The 18,298-nt window shown below is 40.3% G+C and overlaps 1 protein-coding gene across 1 annotated transcript in view; it reads right to left on the reverse strand.

Annotated features, from left to right (window-relative positions):
* Positions 1-18,298, reverse strand: part of LOC134531471 (sodium-coupled monocarboxylate transporter 2-like) — a 61,114-nt gene that overhangs the window by 41,736 nt on the left and 1,080 nt on the right. Inside the window, exons 2-6 of the mRNA XM_063367184.1 lie at positions 16,554-16,803; positions 10,788-10,947; positions 7,892-8,009; positions 5,228-5,295; positions 1,531-1,685 (exon numbers count right to left, since the gene is read on the reverse strand). Coding sequence (XP_063223254.1) covers positions 1,531-1,685; positions 5,228-5,295; positions 7,892-8,009; positions 10,788-10,947; positions 16,554-16,756 — 704 coding nt within the window. The 5' untranslated portion in view covers positions 16,757-16,803. The remainder of the gene's footprint in view (positions 1-1,530; positions 1,686-5,227; positions 5,296-7,891; positions 8,010-10,787; positions 10,948-16,553; positions 16,804-18,298) is intronic.

An 18,298-nucleotide genomic window follows, 5' to 3' on the forward strand; every position in this document is an offset into this window, starting at 1 on the left:
TTTGTAATGAGTTTGCGATAGATACTTTATTATTACCATATGCACCTGTTGGCTATCAGTACTTAAAGTGTATTTAAGAAATACGCCTTACATTCGCATCATGAACAATAATTGATGTATACGTTATTATTTTAAGATAAACGTTCTCATGTACCAATGTAGTCATGAGAATGTGGGCTTAAGTGATCAGCCTAAATATACAGTATTACCTTTTTTTGGCAAGACAAAAATACTTACGCTATTTTGTCAATTTCTACCTTTTCCTGACGCCGTTCGCCTTTCTTATTAATTAAAAGAAACACTGCTGTTTGTTACAACTATTTTGAATACCTATACACGCATTGGACGGAGGCGATTTATGAGCGAGATCTTTTTTGGCAATTTAAGTGATTCTTACATTACTTTTTGAATAGTTAATTAAAATAGACTTTGGCCTTTCTCAGCAACGAGTGTGTGGGAGGTCTGGCAGCTTTGACCTCGGTGGTGGGGATCAGGGCCGTGACAACTCCAGGGGCCACGGTGTATTCTGCTTGAAAAACGGGAAAGGAAAGGGGAGAGAGGTGGTATTTTTCGGATCACTTAATGTCTTTGTGTTTCGTAATTAGTTGCTTTTCGATGTGTTGACGGTGTTCATGGTTTTCGAAATATTTTTTGTTAATACAGTATATCCATTAAATAATGCCCCGATTATTAATCTTCATAGTATCAACTGTAAGTGGTGTAGTGTTTTGGCTCGAGGTCACAATTAAAGAGTAACTCAATAAGTTTTTGATAAGCGCATGCTCAAGTACTGATTTGTTTTTTTCTCGCTTGCAGTGCCACCTATGCAAAATGGGGACTCATGAGCTTAGAGAGTTTCGTATTCTGCAATTTGATAAGAGTGAACCTGTTATTTAATTTCAACGTGCGTGTCATCCTGTAAAGTTAAATTATCGAAGTCTCTGGCCGTTGGATTGGTCGTAATTGTCGAGACGACAGAGCTCCTTTTTTTTTTTTCGCTGGCCTCCATGTTCACCTGACATAACGCCATGAGATTTTTTTTCCTTTTGAGGCTTTATAGTGTATCGTGTCTATGTTCCGCCGCTACCTGATGGTAGGCCAGAGTTGAGGCACGGAATTTGAGAGGCTATTGCTTCCATTACTCCGGACGTGTGGGAAGTGTTGGAGTAGGTATAGGTGCACGTACTCGACGTTTGTGAGAACAACTAGGTTAGTTCACCTTCAATGTGGGGAAGCCTAAAACTCACGTAGTTTCGGTTCCCTACCACGTTCGTGCAACTTCGGATTTCTTTCAAAAATTGAAATTAAAAAAAAATCGAAGGTTTATGTTAGGTTAGGTCAGTCACAACATGCTTGTTTTCATTGGAAAGTTCTGATCTAGCGGCTGAAGTGGGCGTTAAAACCTTCGGAAATCTTGGGAAATTCTTGCAGGGAACCGAAACTGCGCGAGTTGTAGGCTTCCCTTGAAAGCGCTGCACGACTGGTTGTGAGTGGGACGTGTGTTTGCGCGGCGGGAGAGCTCCGTCTTACTTGAAGAACTCGAGCCGGTCGCCGCGCAGGCTGTGGTCCCAGACGACGGAGGCGCCGCCGGCCGCGCGGTCTCCCAGCGCCAGCACCAGCAGCAGCGAGCCCAGCAGCACGGCCGCCTGGAAGGTGTCGGTGATCATCACCGCCTTCATGCCGCCCTGCAGCAGCCACGCGGTCCAGCTGCGTCACTTCACTGGTGCGCAGTGGCGTAGCCAGGATTTGCGCGTGGGGGGGTGTTAAGAAGCATGGCCCCCCCGTATTAAAGCGGGTGGTCCGGGGCAGGGGCGAAACCAGGGGGGGGGGGGTTAACCACCCCCCATTAGGACCCAATCTTTAATTAACTTCTTATTCATCATTTAAACAAATTTCATATTAAAATTAATAAAATTTTCACCATTACAATATTTAAATTTAAGTACCGAAAACTGCTAAAATAGCACTATTTTACACCTTAAAATCAAAATTTTCCCGGAGGAGGACCCCCCGCTTTCATACGGGGGGGGGCATGATTCTTAACACCCCCCATACACAAATCCTGGCTACGCCACTGGTCCGGGGGTCGTCCCCCGGGAAAGTTTGGATTTTAAGGTGTAAAATAGTGCTGTTTTAGCAGTTTTCGGTACTCAAATTTAAATATTGTAATGGTAAAATTTTTATTAATTTTAATACGAAATTTGTTTGAGTGATGAATAAGAAATCAACTAAATATTTGGTGCTAAGGGGGGGGGGGGGGAGTGTTTGAACTCCTAACCCCCCCCCCCCCTGGCTACGCCCCTGCTGATGCGTGCTGTTGTAACTCCTAGCTCTCGGTACACGGGACTCGGTAGCAGTCATTTCAGTGACAATGGAACGGTAGTCGATGAACGAAAATGTAGCACAAACATGGCGGACCCACAACTGCCAATGCAAACCCGTTTATACTCACTTTCGCAAACATTAGAGAAATACCTAAACGTATTGGTTTGCCAAAATTAAACTTTACAATAGTGCAACTATCCATTTGATACTTAATGTTATAATTAATAGTCATAAAAACGAATAAAAACAACTTAAAAAAACGCAACAATAAAAATTTGAAAAGTCATTAGTTAACCTTGAAATTTAGAGATAGCGCAACGTTCACCATACCGGAGACTCAGACAAGAAATTGTTAGCCTAAGTTTAGTCGAAACTATGTTTGGTAAAACAATTTCGTGGTTAAATTTTTAAGTGTAAAATCTTTTATGTAGTTACAGCTCGATAAGGTTAAGATTTTTTCGTACGAAGTTAAATTTTGTGTCCGAATTTTGTATTTTAAGTTTATGTGCAATTTTAGAACACATGGATTTGCTCGTTACCTAAGTTAGATGTTTACACATCAATGGCGAATATTGAAAGACTCGCTCACTTATTTTCTTCGTGACGGCACTGATGTTCTATGTTATTGTCATGAGTCTAATATAATTTTATTATTAATTGTAAATACCTAAAATTAAGGTATATTTTGTTGTAAGTGTAGTTGCTCTAATAAAAGACTATTTGCGCGAAGTTGGCTGACCTGTGGGAACGTTAGTGTAGATAAGCACTGTGAACGAAGTTACTGAATGGACTAGTCTGCGTGAGTGCCCCGGTATTGGTGTAAGCTACTAGAAACTTAGATTATCACATGACGCTCCTTGGTTGGTGACGCCCGTGGGCTAAGTCGGACAGCGATGCAAGATTAGGGTCTCTCTTCAGTCTTGGCCCTGAAGGGAGGCAGATGTGTGACTTGTATGTAAACAGTGTGCTGTGACGTTACTGTGACTAGCCTGGGACACCCTTAGTTCAGCTGTCCTTGGTACTGGAAAGGAATCCTGATGGTCTTGCTGCAAGGACGCCCAGTCCTACCGGCAGCCAGACACAAGGATACTCAATTTATGGTTTACACTGGTTGTCGTAGAAAAACCTATAGGAAACTGTTCTCGTTGCAACTGTCTCGTCTTCATCATCCCACTATGCTGACATTTTTTTCTGAATTAATTTTTTTTCACAAATTTCTCTGCGCTGTATCAGCATATAACCTATGGCACAAGCAGAGGCGTAGCCAGGATTTGTGTATGGGGGGGGGGGGATTAAGAAGCATGGTTCCCCCCTTCCTAATAAAGCCCCCGGAAAAAATTTGGATTTTAAGGTGTAAAATAGTGCTACTTTAGCAGTTTTCGGTACTTAACTTTAAATATTGTAATGGTAAAAATATTATTAATTTTTTAATAAAAAATTGTTTGAGTGATGAAGTAAGAAATTAATTAAAGATATTTTTATCAATCCAAGTGCCTTGTTTACGTCCACTCAAAATCATAAATCATGCTCGAAGATCGACAATACAAAAAAAAGGAATAAAAAGGGCTGGGTTTCGGCATAACTGATCTATTCCTGGAAACAATTATCTTTAGCTTGAAGAGTTACATGACACCATGTCGTTTTCTCAATTCTATACACACACAGCGATCCTTACACTTTTGGAAGCCCAGTCAACGCCAGTTTATAACCGCGCTGGTTAAATACAGTAGGTGTAAGATATTTGAAAGCTTGGGACCCGTCACGGCGTCACAACTTTATAGCTTCTGCTCGCGACAGGAGTAGGGGAAGGGAAGGAGAATCGGTAGGGCTAGCTTACTCTTCCCCTCCAGTGCAGTGGCCGGTGATAGCAGTAAGACACCCAGGCTTTTAGCTAACCTGCTTCGAGATAAGAAAAAATAATTGGGGTTAAAGGGGGGGGGGGGGTTAGAACCCCTAACCCCCCCCCCCTGACTACGCCCCTGGCCACAAGCTTGTGCGCCGTGTTTATTATGTATTCATCTTGTTTGTGTTGTAATGAGGTTTAATTTTTTTTAATTCAATGCAGTCTAAACTTTGTGTGGTAGCGTCATAAAAATCTGTTACACCACAAAGTATTATCTTAAAAAGACACAACTTTTTTAGCCGCATGTAAACTAATATTTCGTGTAGGGGAACGTAATATTTTTTCTCAGTAAAATACTTCTTCATTTATTTAAACATAGATGTGTTTACGACAAAGGCGAGATATAGTTACTCGAAAGAAAATCATGATCACTGTGAAATTTATTATTTCTTTCATAGAAAAAAAACCTTCAATTTTCTGAAAATAATAAGCTACACTTTGAAAATAATTAATATATAATTTGCACCACTTATCTTCAAATGAAAACAATTCCTATTTAATTATATTCTTATTTTAATTTCTGTTTTTGTTAATAAGAGTACCAATTTTTTAAACTACTGGTAAAACTTTGTTTATTTAGACCTCTAGGGTCGGTTTTATTCTTATTTACATACATTCACTTTCAGGCAGTATTTATGTGTCTGATGCTTTCAAGAAAACAATTTTCATTTTTTGCTGATTCTTTTTAGCTATGCTTCGGATCAAAAGTGTTTAAATAAAACATACAGGCTGTTTCAATACTAGTGTGGTCTGTCATTCCATTTCTTTCTGTCTGGTTTCTTGACATGCATATCGCATGTCACCATCAGCGCTTAAACCAGTCGAGTTCTGAACACGTATTGCATGGAAACTTGTGCTTGTCGAGTTGAGCTCTGTTAACATGTAGCTAACCACTAATTTTAGAAATATCCTGATATAAACATATATGCAAATACGGGTTTTAAGTGTATTCACTAATGTACCCAGTACCATTTAACACAGCACTATGAAGTAGCTTACCTGCGAAGCGTAAAATATGCATACAACGTAAACACAGGTCACAGCAACGTAAGTGTTCAGACCAGTCACTGAAACAAAAAGAAAATGGAACAGTAGTTCAACCACATTTCACAGAAGAGGGCGATTGCGTGGTCGGTCACGTTTTGCGTTACCAATCGTGATTTAACATTTAACACTGAAATAATTATTTTGCATTTTAAATATGAACTAGTAACTTAAATTACTCAAAGTTTTTCTTTTTCTGAAGTTTCGTTTATTGAATGGCAGTGACTTTGCGATTACATAATTGATATGAACGGTTGGATTAGCACCTGTTAAGTAACGTGATTCAGTATTTAACGAGAGAGAGAGAGAGGGAGAGAGAGAGAGGGAGAAAAAAAAGGGGGGGGGGTTAATCTTAACCCTATTTACAATAAATACTAGACTCTGACTTTTCAATTTATTTCAAAGAGCAGTTCCCACTGGTTCGCAATAAAATTGAAACTTTTCCCATTAATTATAAGTACTTGTTTCTTTCAGGAATATATCCTTCGTTTATGTAAAAATGTTCACATATTAATTTCACAATAGGATAAATTTTTCACTGGTTCCTGTATTGAAATAGTTTGTTTGAAGGACTCTGGTTCAATGAGAAACCCTCAGTCGAAAAAGTATCGAACAACAGGCTTCCCAGTTGAGGCGTGTCACCAGTCAGCAGCCAATGAGCAGATCACATTTGCCCCAACAATAAACAACTATATATAGACCTAGTAGCGACACCGGGGTGAATTGGCTGACGAATACTGGCAAAGAATCTTATAGGAAAGAGTTTAACCCCGAATTTTCTTAAAATGACCTCAATGCCTTTTATTTTGTCTATTTTTTTGCATTTACTCCCATAATTCATTGCGTACTCTTTAGTATGTATAGACTACGTCCATACTGGCATTCACCTTCATCTATAAAAACTCAACCTTCTTTAAAACAAAACCGGTATGTTATGTTCTACATGAGCACTGTGTAGAGCAAGATTTTGTAGTGGACATAACTTGGAGTGGAGTCAAAGTTGACTAAATTGGAAGTGAACTTGTTGTGTTAATAGTGAGTGTGGACAAGAGTGCAGAACCTAGGTGGAAAATTAAATGAGGTCATTTCTTTTCACGTAGAACACAAATACTACTTCAAAATAGCGAATAAATAAAAGGTTCAATCTAGTTAAAATAAAAATTTGCAAACTTTCTTAACATTCCTTTCTCTCTTTCACATATTTTTGAACGTTTAAACTAATAACTCATAACGCTTGTTCACACTAGACACTTTCAAAATTGCGCCTTTTGTTTTCATTTTACTTCCAGTTAGTTTTCAGAGCCAACATTTTTATTCGGATTTTTTTTTAAATTCAGTCCACCTTGGCGAATGAAATTCACTACTATCTTGGTTTAGTCTTGGTTTAGTCCATTCGGAATCCTTCAGTCCACTCCAAATTCAATACGAATTGAAATTTTAAGTATCATAAACATGACATTTAATTAGGTACAATAAACGTAGTAGTTGATAATGGGCCACAAACAGTAGTTAATTTTGAACCAAAAACTAAGTAATTCGGTATTCCAACAATCTCGCAGGTTTTTTGAAGTTCTTAAATAAAAATGTCTAATTTAAAGAACTACATAATTTCATATACGCGTGAAAAGCACTCAAAACAATCCACTCACTGAAACTCGGTCGAAAAGAAATGTGCTTCGAAATAATGAACTTACTATGTACTCCATAAAATTATTTATACCAAATTGTTCTAGTGATATTATAGATATTCACTTTTGTACTGATACAGCAAATATTTTATTTTGGAGGTTTTCAACAGTGTGGCTACTATTGTAAAATTTAATTGGTGAAATATGGAATAAAAATTTTTAAAATAAAAATATTTTGTGTTTTCAAAAATATATACGAACCGAAAACATTGTATATATTTTTTTACTGGGTAAAGTTTTTAGTATTTTCATAATAATACTGATGGCGACTGTAGGGACCACAGAAATTTCGCCTGGCTACTGCTCTGACTGTTGAGACCACAGGAACCTCACCTGGCTACTGCCCTGACTATTGGGACCACAAACACCCCGCCTGGCTACAGCTCTGACAATTGGGGCCACAGATATCTCGCATGGCAATGACCCTGACTGTTGGGACCACAAACACCTCGCCTGGGCTGCAGCCCTGACAATTGTGACCACAGATCTCGCATGGCAATGACCCTGATTGCTGGTACCACACATATCTCACCTGGCTACTGCTCTGACTGTTGGGACCACAGGCACCTCACCTGGCTACAACCGTGACAATTGGGACCACAGATATCTCGCATGGCAATGACCCTGATTGCTGGTACCACACACATCTCGCCTTGCTACTGCTCTGACTGTTGGGACCACAGGCACCTCACCTGGCTACAACCGTGACAATCGGGACCACAAACACCTCGCCTGGCTACATACAGCCCTGACAATTGGGACCACAGATATCTCACCTGGCCACTGCCCTGATTGCTGGTACCACATACATCTCGCCTGGCTACTGCCCTGATAGTTGGGACCACAGACGCCTCGCCTCGCTGCTGCCCTGACAGTATGCACAGACATGTGTGCTCCAGGTCGGGAACTCGACGACGAGGCGGAGACTCACCGTGGCTGAGGGCGAGCGCCGGCGCGTACACAGCCACCGACGTGTACAGGACCATCTGCAGGATGTACATGGCCGCCGAAAAGGTGCGCGTCCACGTGTCGAATCTCATCTCCAGGTACTGCAACAAGACGACGTCACTCTACAAGTCAAGGAGTTCTGGGAAGGAATCACCCACGGCTAGAGACTCGAATCCGTTCAGTAGACAATTAGGCTTGAAGCACTTACACGTTTGCTTAATGTTTATGATTGGTCTGTGGGGCTCTTGACATGCCTTTGAAAACTCTGTGATAGTTTTAAAAAAATGGAGAAATGGTTACACAATCGCATTTAACTAACTAAAGATAGTGACCATGTAATCGACCAATGAGCTTTTTCACAATTTACAAATGCTTCTTTATATATAGGCAAGTTGAGCCTAGTTTAGAGTGAAATGAATCCGCAAAATAATCGTGGCTCCAGCCATGGCCTATTGTAAATTTAATTTTCATAGATTGATTTTGGGAAGACAATCATTGGAAACTCCTGAAGTGCTTGCGGATTATTGCAAACTTCTAGAGTGCTTGCGGATTATTGAAAACTCTTGGACTGCTTGTGGATTATTGTAAACACCTCGAGTGCTTGCGGATTATTAGAAACTCTTGAAGTGCTTACAGATAATTGGAAAATTCTAGAGTGCTTGAGGATTATTGGAAACTCCTGGAGTGATTGCAGATTATTGGAAACTCCTGGAGTGTTTTTGGGGTGACCATCAATGTAAAAATTCTGGGGTTATTGGGGATCACTGGAAACTTCTAAAATAATTTTGGGGGATAGTAATTGAAAACTCCTGGAGTGATTTTGGGAAAACCATCATTGGAAACAAGAATTTAGGATGGTAGGTCTGGGATTCTAACCCAGGTAATCCACATGTCAATGTCATTTTTGTGACTAATTTAAACTAAACCAATTCACACATCTGCATCACCCAGGATTCTAACCCAGAGCCTCTCATACTAAAATACGTTATGGTCAGCAGTGGAAATGATAATTTTTTTTCCGTAATGAACACTGGCTATATGGTAGAGGATTTATTGACAAAAAAATTTTTTTTCAGTGTCCACACTTTTGCCAACTGTTTGAAATTACAGTAAATATAGGGACATCTCAACGAATAATGCAATCTCAAACAAACGTAACGTTCCTCGTAGTTCCGGATAGCTTAATATTCGCATGAAGGACGCCGTATTTAGAATTCCTAGTTCTGTGTTCTGCTGTGAACAGGGTCAAGATGCACGCGGGAGGGATAAGAGTTTGTTTGCTGTGGACCGAACAAGTTCTTGAAGGTTTTGTTAGTATGATTTTGCGAGTTCATAGTCAAAGAAGGTAACCTCAGGGAGCGTAAAAAAATCTGTAAGTTAACGAAGATATTGGAAAAATTTGTGGCCTATTTTCCGCGCTATTTCAAGGCAACAATGTTCAAGAGTGCAGTATCTTCCTTTGCTTAGTGTTCTGGGCGTACATCCTACATTTTAATTTTTTTTTTTTTGTAAATTTGAACAAAATTTATTTATCAGCAAAGTCTCTACCGATGGTAGAGTAATTTTAAACCTAAATTTGTTGGTGTGTTTATACTATTATACTCAAGCTAAAATACTATCAAAAGCGCAAAAAGTACAATCTCTTTGGTTTGTTAAACATGCCGTATCTGTTGGTATATTTTTACTCCACAGAAAATAAATTCACATGTGCACGCATGTGTACTTTAGCCAAAACTGCCAGTTTATTTGTTGGAATTACTTAGTAAAATGACACTAACAAAGAACATTTCAATTTATACTACTTTTGTAAACATAATGCTGCTGTTAATGAACATCGTGTTCTTTTAAACGACATTTAATTTTTACCTTTTAATAATCAAGTTAATACTTATTATAATCTGCTTAACTAGCGAGGTGTCTAACACACGCCTTTTTGGTTGACAGTCTGTCACCTATCCCACTAATATGCCATAAAGTAATGGAAATACAATTTTCGTAACTTTATGTAAATTAAATGATTTTTTGTCAGTATGAGTTGTAAAATACCTTAAATTTTGCAGTTCTGTTTTTTTTTGTATATTTACTCTGACAAAGCTATCAAACAATTTAACTATGAGTATATGCGACTATATTTATATAACTACAGTTTACTGACAAAAAAATAGTGCACTGATTAATTTAACATGTAATAATTTAATTTCACAAATAAATTTAAGTGTGTAATTAAACCCTTTAGTTATTGAACTAAAAGAAAATGAATATGAACATTCGTGTATTTTTACAGTCGAGAATTTTGATTTTAGAAACAAATAGATAAGAGTATATTTGCTGTGGACTGAGTATAGCATGATTATTGCGAGTTCATATTCAAGGAACACAATCTCAATACTCGTAAAAAATATCTATAAGTTTACGAACACCATTGAATAATTTATCCTGTGTTCTTCGTAATTTAAAGGCAACATAGTTTGACAGTAGAGTATAACAGTATTTTTAAGTATAGGTCTGCGATAAAAATGTCCCACATTGTCCCATAATGTTCTAACATGTCCCACCATGTCCCACCATGTCCCACCATGTCCCACCAGGTCCCACCATGTCCCACCATGTCCCACCATGTCCCACCATGTCCCACCATGTCCCACCAGGTCCCACCATGTCCCACCATGTCCCACCATGTCCCACCAGGTCCCACCATGTCCCACCATGTCCCACCATGTCCCACCAGGTCCCACCATGTCCCACCATGTCCCACCATGTCCCACCATGTCCCACCATGTCCCACCATGTCCCACCATGTCCCACCATGTCCCACCAGGTCCCACCATGTCCCACCATGTCCCAGCATGTCCCACCGTGTCCCACCGTAGAGCGCGCACCTCGTAGGCGGAGGTGAGCTGCAGGCGGTGGAAGACGGGCAGGTACAGGTAGGACGACACGGGCACCACCAGCACGAAGGACACGCAGGTCATCCAGAACTGCGTGCCGTGAGCGTACATCTCGGCCGGGTTGCCGAGCAGCTCCACGGCCGTGATGAAGCTGCGGGGCACAAGCGCCGAGCCGTCGCCTCTCACTCCTCCGTCTGAAGTGACTCCGTGGACATTGGCTGTCATGCAGAGCGAGCAGCTACGAACTCTTTCATCCGGTACAAGTAATGGTTATGGTACGCCGTACTGGAATTATGTTACGATTTGTGGTATGAATTATAGTACGCGGTCCGTGAACAAGTGTTAACTTATCGTACGCTGCATGCGTTCAAGCATTGAATAAATACATTGTATATATTCAATGGTTCAAGGGAGGTTTTTATGGTATGCCCTCTTGACTACCCACACATCGTCAACCATTCCCTCTCTACCCAGTTTCGTTTGCTGCTATTTTTTCTTCTGTTGACGGCCATATTACAAAATGGAAAACAAATAGGAATACATAAACACACAAATAACAAGCTATTGTCAGCTGATATCATATGTTACATGCCTAGACAGCACAGCACATCTTCGTTGTCATCCTTGAGCGGTTTTTTTTCTATGATAACCAGCGTGAAACATCAAGGACGTATTTCCACGAAATTACTTCAAATTAATCATCCCATTGTAAGAATCGTTTAAATTAGTTTAAAAACTTACTTCTGTATAGAGTTTTTTTCCTTGTCACCCAATTTTTTTTTTTTTTTTTTTTAGTTCTTAAAATTTTATATCCAGAAAGGTGGAGAAACGGGCAAAGAAACACCCCCCCCCCCCCCCAAACCCAACAATTTTCAGGGTGTAAAATAATTAAAAAGAAAAAATTATAAAAATAAATTATTATATTTAATAAATGTATAATAAGATTCGTAAGTGGCACTAATGGAGAATACACGTTAGTTGTGTTAGCCATGCTAAGCATTCGCCGTGATTAATTAGTAAAATTTTCATTCAATAGTTACAAATTCTTTTTCAAAATTTTTTTTTTTTTAATAAACCATATTGTCACTTTTGCTATTTTGTCACCCCATGAACCTCATGAAAGAGTGTTAATTACGAATAAAGCCCCAACAGAACCTACGTTTACTATTACAAACTGTCCCTGAGGTGTGAATAAGGCTACAAAACATTTTTTAAGTGTACGTATTTTGACAAAATTCAATCAATTATTTTACTATTGTAAAATTTTTAAATTAATAATTTTGTGTAAATTGGAGAACAAAATTCTTTGTTGCATAGTTAGTTGTCAAAACTATTTAACATCTTATATTTTCGAAACATACCTGCGAAAAAAAAACTAGATGGACTTGAAACTTTTCAATCAAATTATAGCCTAATACTACTAGTTGCATGATACCTTAGTTATAAATACTCTAAGATGATTTTATATAATTTATTTCGGTGTTAAATTTCTTATTTTTTATTAGTTATGACATAAATTAAATTTTTTCAAAGAAGAAAAATAAAAATAATTTTCTCAGAAAGTAGACAGTAATAATGCTATTTAGTCCTAAATTGTTTTTTTCCTAATTGATAAGTGATTTTCGCACATAATTATGAAAACAAGAGGTGCAGATTTTTTAAAATTCATAGAAGCGATGTCTATTAAAACTTCACAAATTTACTATCATATAAGACCGACAAATTTAAATTTATCATGATATGCTATATTTTATCACTCATTGCTTCGACACGAATTATTTCCACCAGATACTTGCGTGTTATCTGATAGTGGTAAAAAGTCACGCATTTATAATCACTTGCGTGAAAGTTTACACATCAATTTTAAATTTTCGGTAAATATCTGGTGACAAATATTGCGACCAAAAAAATGAAAAAAAAGCTATCTTCATATTTGTTCACGAATAGTCCTTAGATAATGATTGTAAAACAGAGTAATAAAAGGGACGTCTGATACTATGTTTTAAGGTTTCGTCTGGCTGAGCATATGCAGTTAGCAAGTGCAGAGTCATTGAGGTCGATACTGTGCCAAACAATTAATGTGAACCATTGTAAAGTCAAGTTGTTAAGAACCAATTATATTTTTGCATCTATATATATTAATAAAAACCACCTATAATTCCCATTATACGGTGTAAAAATTATTTCGTGGTTGCTATTAGTATGTTTTTTTTTCTCTTGACAGGACTTTGTTTGTCCCTGGATGATCTTACTCCCGTCGAACATCTGCGTGTTGCGGGTGGCCTGTCCTCCCGGCAAGGCTTCTCAACGTGTTTCGTTTTCCTCGGCTGAGGCAATGGAGTGGTGGGGGGTGACCACGTGACTGGTCACGTGACTTTTACGTCCTTCCATTTTCTTCCGCGTAAGTAGGAGAAGTTCGCACCTTCTGGTTCGTTTGGGAACGAAGGGGAAGATGGAGTGAAGGAGTACGAGAAGAACGCTTCCCAGAACGCCTTCCTGCCGCCGCCCTACCAGACCACCCCAAGAACTGGACTTCGTCTCTGTAAATGATAACAGGAACTTTAACTTTAATTCTGGAATTGGACTCAGCCCAGTCGTCAACGAGGGATTCCGGAGTGAGGTGCTGTGGACAGCGGCAGAGTCAAGACTTGAGTGTGAACTCGCGCTGCGAGTTGGGGACTCGTCGGGCGAGTTTTTTGGTGAAAAGTCGCTCTGCAGTTTTGGGCCCTGTGAGAAGTGGCCAGTAGTTCCGGAGATCGTAAAATGCTCGCCGTCGACTTGTCAAATTTTACTCGCTGGGCGAGTAAGAGGTAGTGAGCAGAAAGTAGGAGGCCAATACCGAGGGCTTATGTGCGTGAGTGTGTGACGAGAAACAATCAGAGGTGGTCAGTTTGAGGCATGCTTGCTATGACAGTGTATATGTACTACCGATTGTGACTTTTTCCCTCATACAATTGACTTCAGACTTTCGAGCAGCTATCGTGTTTCGCTTGTATTTGTGTACGAATGTGATGAGTCTACGACAAAACACTTGTGCAAACGAAGTGTAATGAGTTTGATAGGGGCGGACATGCTGGCAGTAGATGAAGAGGGCCTGTCCTTAGCATCGCGGAGTCGCTGTCATCACGGAAACTTGTGTGCAAAAGTGAATGCAAACGTTTGGGCGAAGGTGTGTGCAAAGGGGTGTGCAAAGGTGTGTTAAAGCGTGTTTCAAATGTGTGTTGAAGTGCGTTTTCAAGTGTGTTGAAGTGTTTTAAAGTATGTTCAAATGTGTGATATAGTGTGTGATCAAGTTGTTGCGGTTGCTTGGCCTCCCGCAACGTATTTCTGAATATATAAAGTTTTGTGAGCTTTGCCCCTGGAAGTTTCACCACCAGCAATGCAGCGAGGCCTCTCATGTAACCTATACTTCAGGCACCTTCCATCATCACACCGACCTCAGGCGCTCCCGTAGAGCTGTGGTGGGGGGGGGGGGCACGTGACTGGTCACCTGACCTCACCACGCTTCCACCCTCCCCTGGAGAGGGATGTAGCTCCATATTTCTGAAGGCTTCTCCAACACAGTAGATACCAGCCGAGCGACTGTATAGGGCCAGGTCTGGCCTACAGCAAGCAGAGAGTCTTCGTTGAGGAGGGAACTGTCCCCACCGGATACGTCACCCTGCGGTTACGTTGCCCATCACCAGTACGTCACTCTGCCCGCAACGACCTGGAGTACAGACTTAGCCTCCGAAAGCTGTAAGTTGGACTTTAACATTTACACACAAGTTCAGACTTAGCCCAGTCGGTGCCGAGATATTAGCAGAACATAGCCGCAGAAGAGTTAACCCGTCGACGCCACACGCACGGAGCAAGTGATTACTCGCTGAGCAAGTTAAGTGTGAAAACCAACTTCGCAGATTTAAAACTTTTGGGTAAGGACAAACTGCCACCGAAGTGTTAAAATTCTCGTCGACGATTTTTTGTGCGAGTGGGCGCGTCGACGAGAGTATCGGTACAAGAAGGGTATATGTGGTCAGAAGCTTAATAGAGGACATAGACTGTGTGACAGGGGCAGTAGTGACATATAAATGCAGAGCAACTAAACCCGACTTCGACCTACCAACAATGGACTTTGCTGTTTTAATTACTGAAGTGGGACGAAGCAAGCTTACTGACAGAGGTTAACAAGGGAACGTCGTGGGTAACTTGGCTTGTTAGTAGTTCCGCTCTGCGAGTGTGACAGGTGACGAGAGCCGCCTAGTCGGAAGAGCGAGGAGTGGCTGCTCTTCCACCCAGGTACTGGAGTCATCGGAGCCTGGTGTTCTACACCCGGTGGTTGCCAGCGAAGTCCTTGTGGACCGTCGTTGGGGAGCAGAGCGCCGTCGCACCGGGCCTGGAGCGAACCTTTAGTTGAGGGGATTAAATCCTGTTGCACTTCGTTTGTCATACAGACAGCTAATTAAACAGTTAGATAAACTGTTACGTAAAGTTTTACACAGTTGTTGAAGTTTGATAAAGTTTGCTACCGTTGTTTGGCAAAGATTGGACACGAGCTGCAACAAGTTTCAGGAATTTTAAATTCTAAATGAAGTTTGTTTTTAGAGCCAGAAAAAAATTAATTCTGTTGTGATTTTGTAAAATTCTTTGTTAAGTCAGAGGAGCCAGTTGCACTTGGGCTGAAGTAAGACCATCAGAAATCATTGGTAATTTGTATATAGTTTTGTAATTTAATGATTTTCTTACTGCTGTCACTTCATAATTGTTCATGTTCATAGGGATAACGTCTTTGATAATTATTTGTATTAATGTAGGCTTTGGTTACCTTATATATTTATTTGTTTCTAGTTACGATTCAAGGAGTACTCCAAGTAGAAGCGCGCTGTTATAAATGTCCTCAAGCCTTTATGAGTGTTGTTTGTTCGAGTTTGTGATAGTCTCAGTTAACATTTCGTGTGCTTCTCATAACACTGTTTTAGTGTTCGCTCTAATCAACCCTTCCTCTTTTTTCCCCTCTAAGGGGTAACAAAGTGTGTGATCAAGTGTGTTCAAGTGTGTGTTCAAGTGTGTTTTCATTCAAGTGTGTTCAAGTGTGCAAAAGTGTGTGCAAGTGTTTGCATCTCCTGGTTCCCCCACCACGGACCTAACTATTCCCATCCTCTCCTGGTTCCTCCCACCCTCCAATTCCAAAGCTCTGTACCCTTATGCGATCGGAATTTTCGTTACGCTTGAAAATTGTTACCCCCTTAGCAAAGAAGTTTCACTTCAAAAGTAGTTTGTAATTTCAGATGAATTGGTCTTTGTAGAAACAACGCCGTATTTCGACTTCGGAGTTTATATTTTTCGTTGTAAACAGGGTTCCGACAAAACACACGCGGAAGAAATAATTGTGTTTTTTTTTCCAGTAGTCTCAACCAGTTTTTGGATGTTTTGCCTAAACACTTTAATTCATTTTCGAAGTAAGTGAACTTAGTACCCGTAACTCTACAAACATTTTAAGCATCGTTCTAGGATCGATTCAAGGACTGGAATCGATAGATTCACTATATTAATAAGTTATTATTTTGATGATATTTAAAATTTTAAATTATTTTTTTTTTAAAAAATGGCGGCCAATATGGCCGGCAAGATGGCGGAGGTCACTACAGCACTCTAGTGGTTAAAAAGATACTAATATGACAGCATACATTTACCAAGATATTGTAGATGATTTGTAACAAGAATTGTTCTTAAGTTTAAGGTGAAACAATGTACGTAAGAGCGTGCGCGACAACAGACCTGGCGGCCAGCGACATGGCCATGGGGAAGGTGCCCATGGAGTTGCCGCCCATGAGGAAGTCGTTGGCGGTGCGCTGGCGCGGCCCGCAGAAGCCGTAGAACAGGCCGATGGCGGAGGAGACGACCAGCATGGCGCCCAGCACCAGGTAGTCGGCCCAGCCGAACAGCGGGTGGCCGGGGGAGGCGTCACACGAGGCGGGCATCCCGCTGGCTCTTCTTCTTGCGGTGCGGGGGGCTCTGCACCAGCTTCCTGCGCACACGGCGCTCCGCTCGGTCAGCGCCGCTTCTCCCTCTACAAGCTCTCCGAGAAGGGCGGGATAACATATCACTACTTTTTGATTTGGTAACGGTAATTCACCAATCACACGAAACTCTGAATACAATAATTGCATGTCCCGTATCGAGGAAAGAAAATGCACGGAGCGATTTTTATTTTCCTGTCAGGAATCACCAGAAGCACTAGGAGAATACCAACGAGGTCTTGAAAAAATACAGCTGAGTGAATATATTTATATGTATAGGTACTTTCAATATTTAATATAATAATATGCTTAGCATATCTAAATAAATTTTATGCATATGTATATTTGTAACACATATTTATTCTAAGCATATATCAAATTTATCATGCATACTATATATATCGTTCGTCCCCCCGCTTTTACGAAATATTAAACAATTTATCTTTCCCAGCAACAAATGGAAAAGCAAACAGCGGGAAAAGTGATTCTATCCCTCCCGCCATCCCGAAACGAAATTCTGCAACCGCTTCTGGCAGGTAGTCTTCAAACACCGCAGTAAAGTAAGGTTGCTTCAAACTCCTCGAAAAACAGTGTGCAAAAAGGACACAGATGATGCTCACAATGAAATGACCGCAGATGAGTATGAAAAGTAGTTTGCCGAAAAACTTTTGCTTAAAAACTCTGTTATTGTTATGGATAATGCATCATGCCATAGCAGGATGTGTGAATCGATTGAAAGACATAATTACAAAAAAAAACTTTAAAGAAATAGCCAAAAGCGAAGGACGAACTGTACTTCTCTTGTCCCCGTGTCATTGCGAGCTCAATCTTATTGAAATGGTATGGGCCCAAGTGAAATTGTTCGTAAGACTGAAAAGTAAGATTGTTACAGACTCCCAGAAAAATAAGATGGTTACAGACTTATCTGAAACAGGGTGTTTACAAACTCCAAAAAGCAAATTGACTACAAGTTTACTGAAAATTAGGTGTCTACAGACTCCCAGAAAAGCAGGGTTACCAAGAACTCCCTGAAAAGTTTGACTACAAACTTCTCAAAAAGCAGCTTGACTACAAACTCTCTTAAACTTAGTGTGTCAACAACCTCCCCAGAAATCAGGGTGACTACAAACTCCCTGAAAAGTATGATGACTACAGACTCTCTGAAAAGTAATGTTTCAACAAACTCCCCGAAAAGCAAGGTGGGTATAAGTTCTCCAAAACTCAGGGTAGCTACATACTACTTGTAAAGGAGGTTGGATAAAAACTCCTAGATAACTTAGGGTTGCTACATATTTCTTTAAAGCAAACTGACTGTCAGGTCAAAGCGCCCCAGAAAAAAAAATGGGGGGTTTTGATTGTCGTTGGTTTTACCACTCCAGAAGTTTGGTGTGCGCCTCATCACACTATCGCTCTTACGCATACGAGAGCCACGGTGGCCAGGTGTTCAGATCACTTACCCTCCCGGGTTTGATTCCCGGCGGGATGAAAAAGAAATATTAGGAT

The sequence above is a fragment of the Bacillus rossius genome, chromosome 3, assembly GCF_032445375.1.
Source record: "Bacillus rossius redtenbacheri isolate Brsri chromosome 3, Brsri_v3, whole genome shotgun sequence".
NCBI lineage: Eukaryota > Metazoa > Arthropoda > Insecta > Phasmatodea > Bacillidae > Bacillus > Bacillus rossius.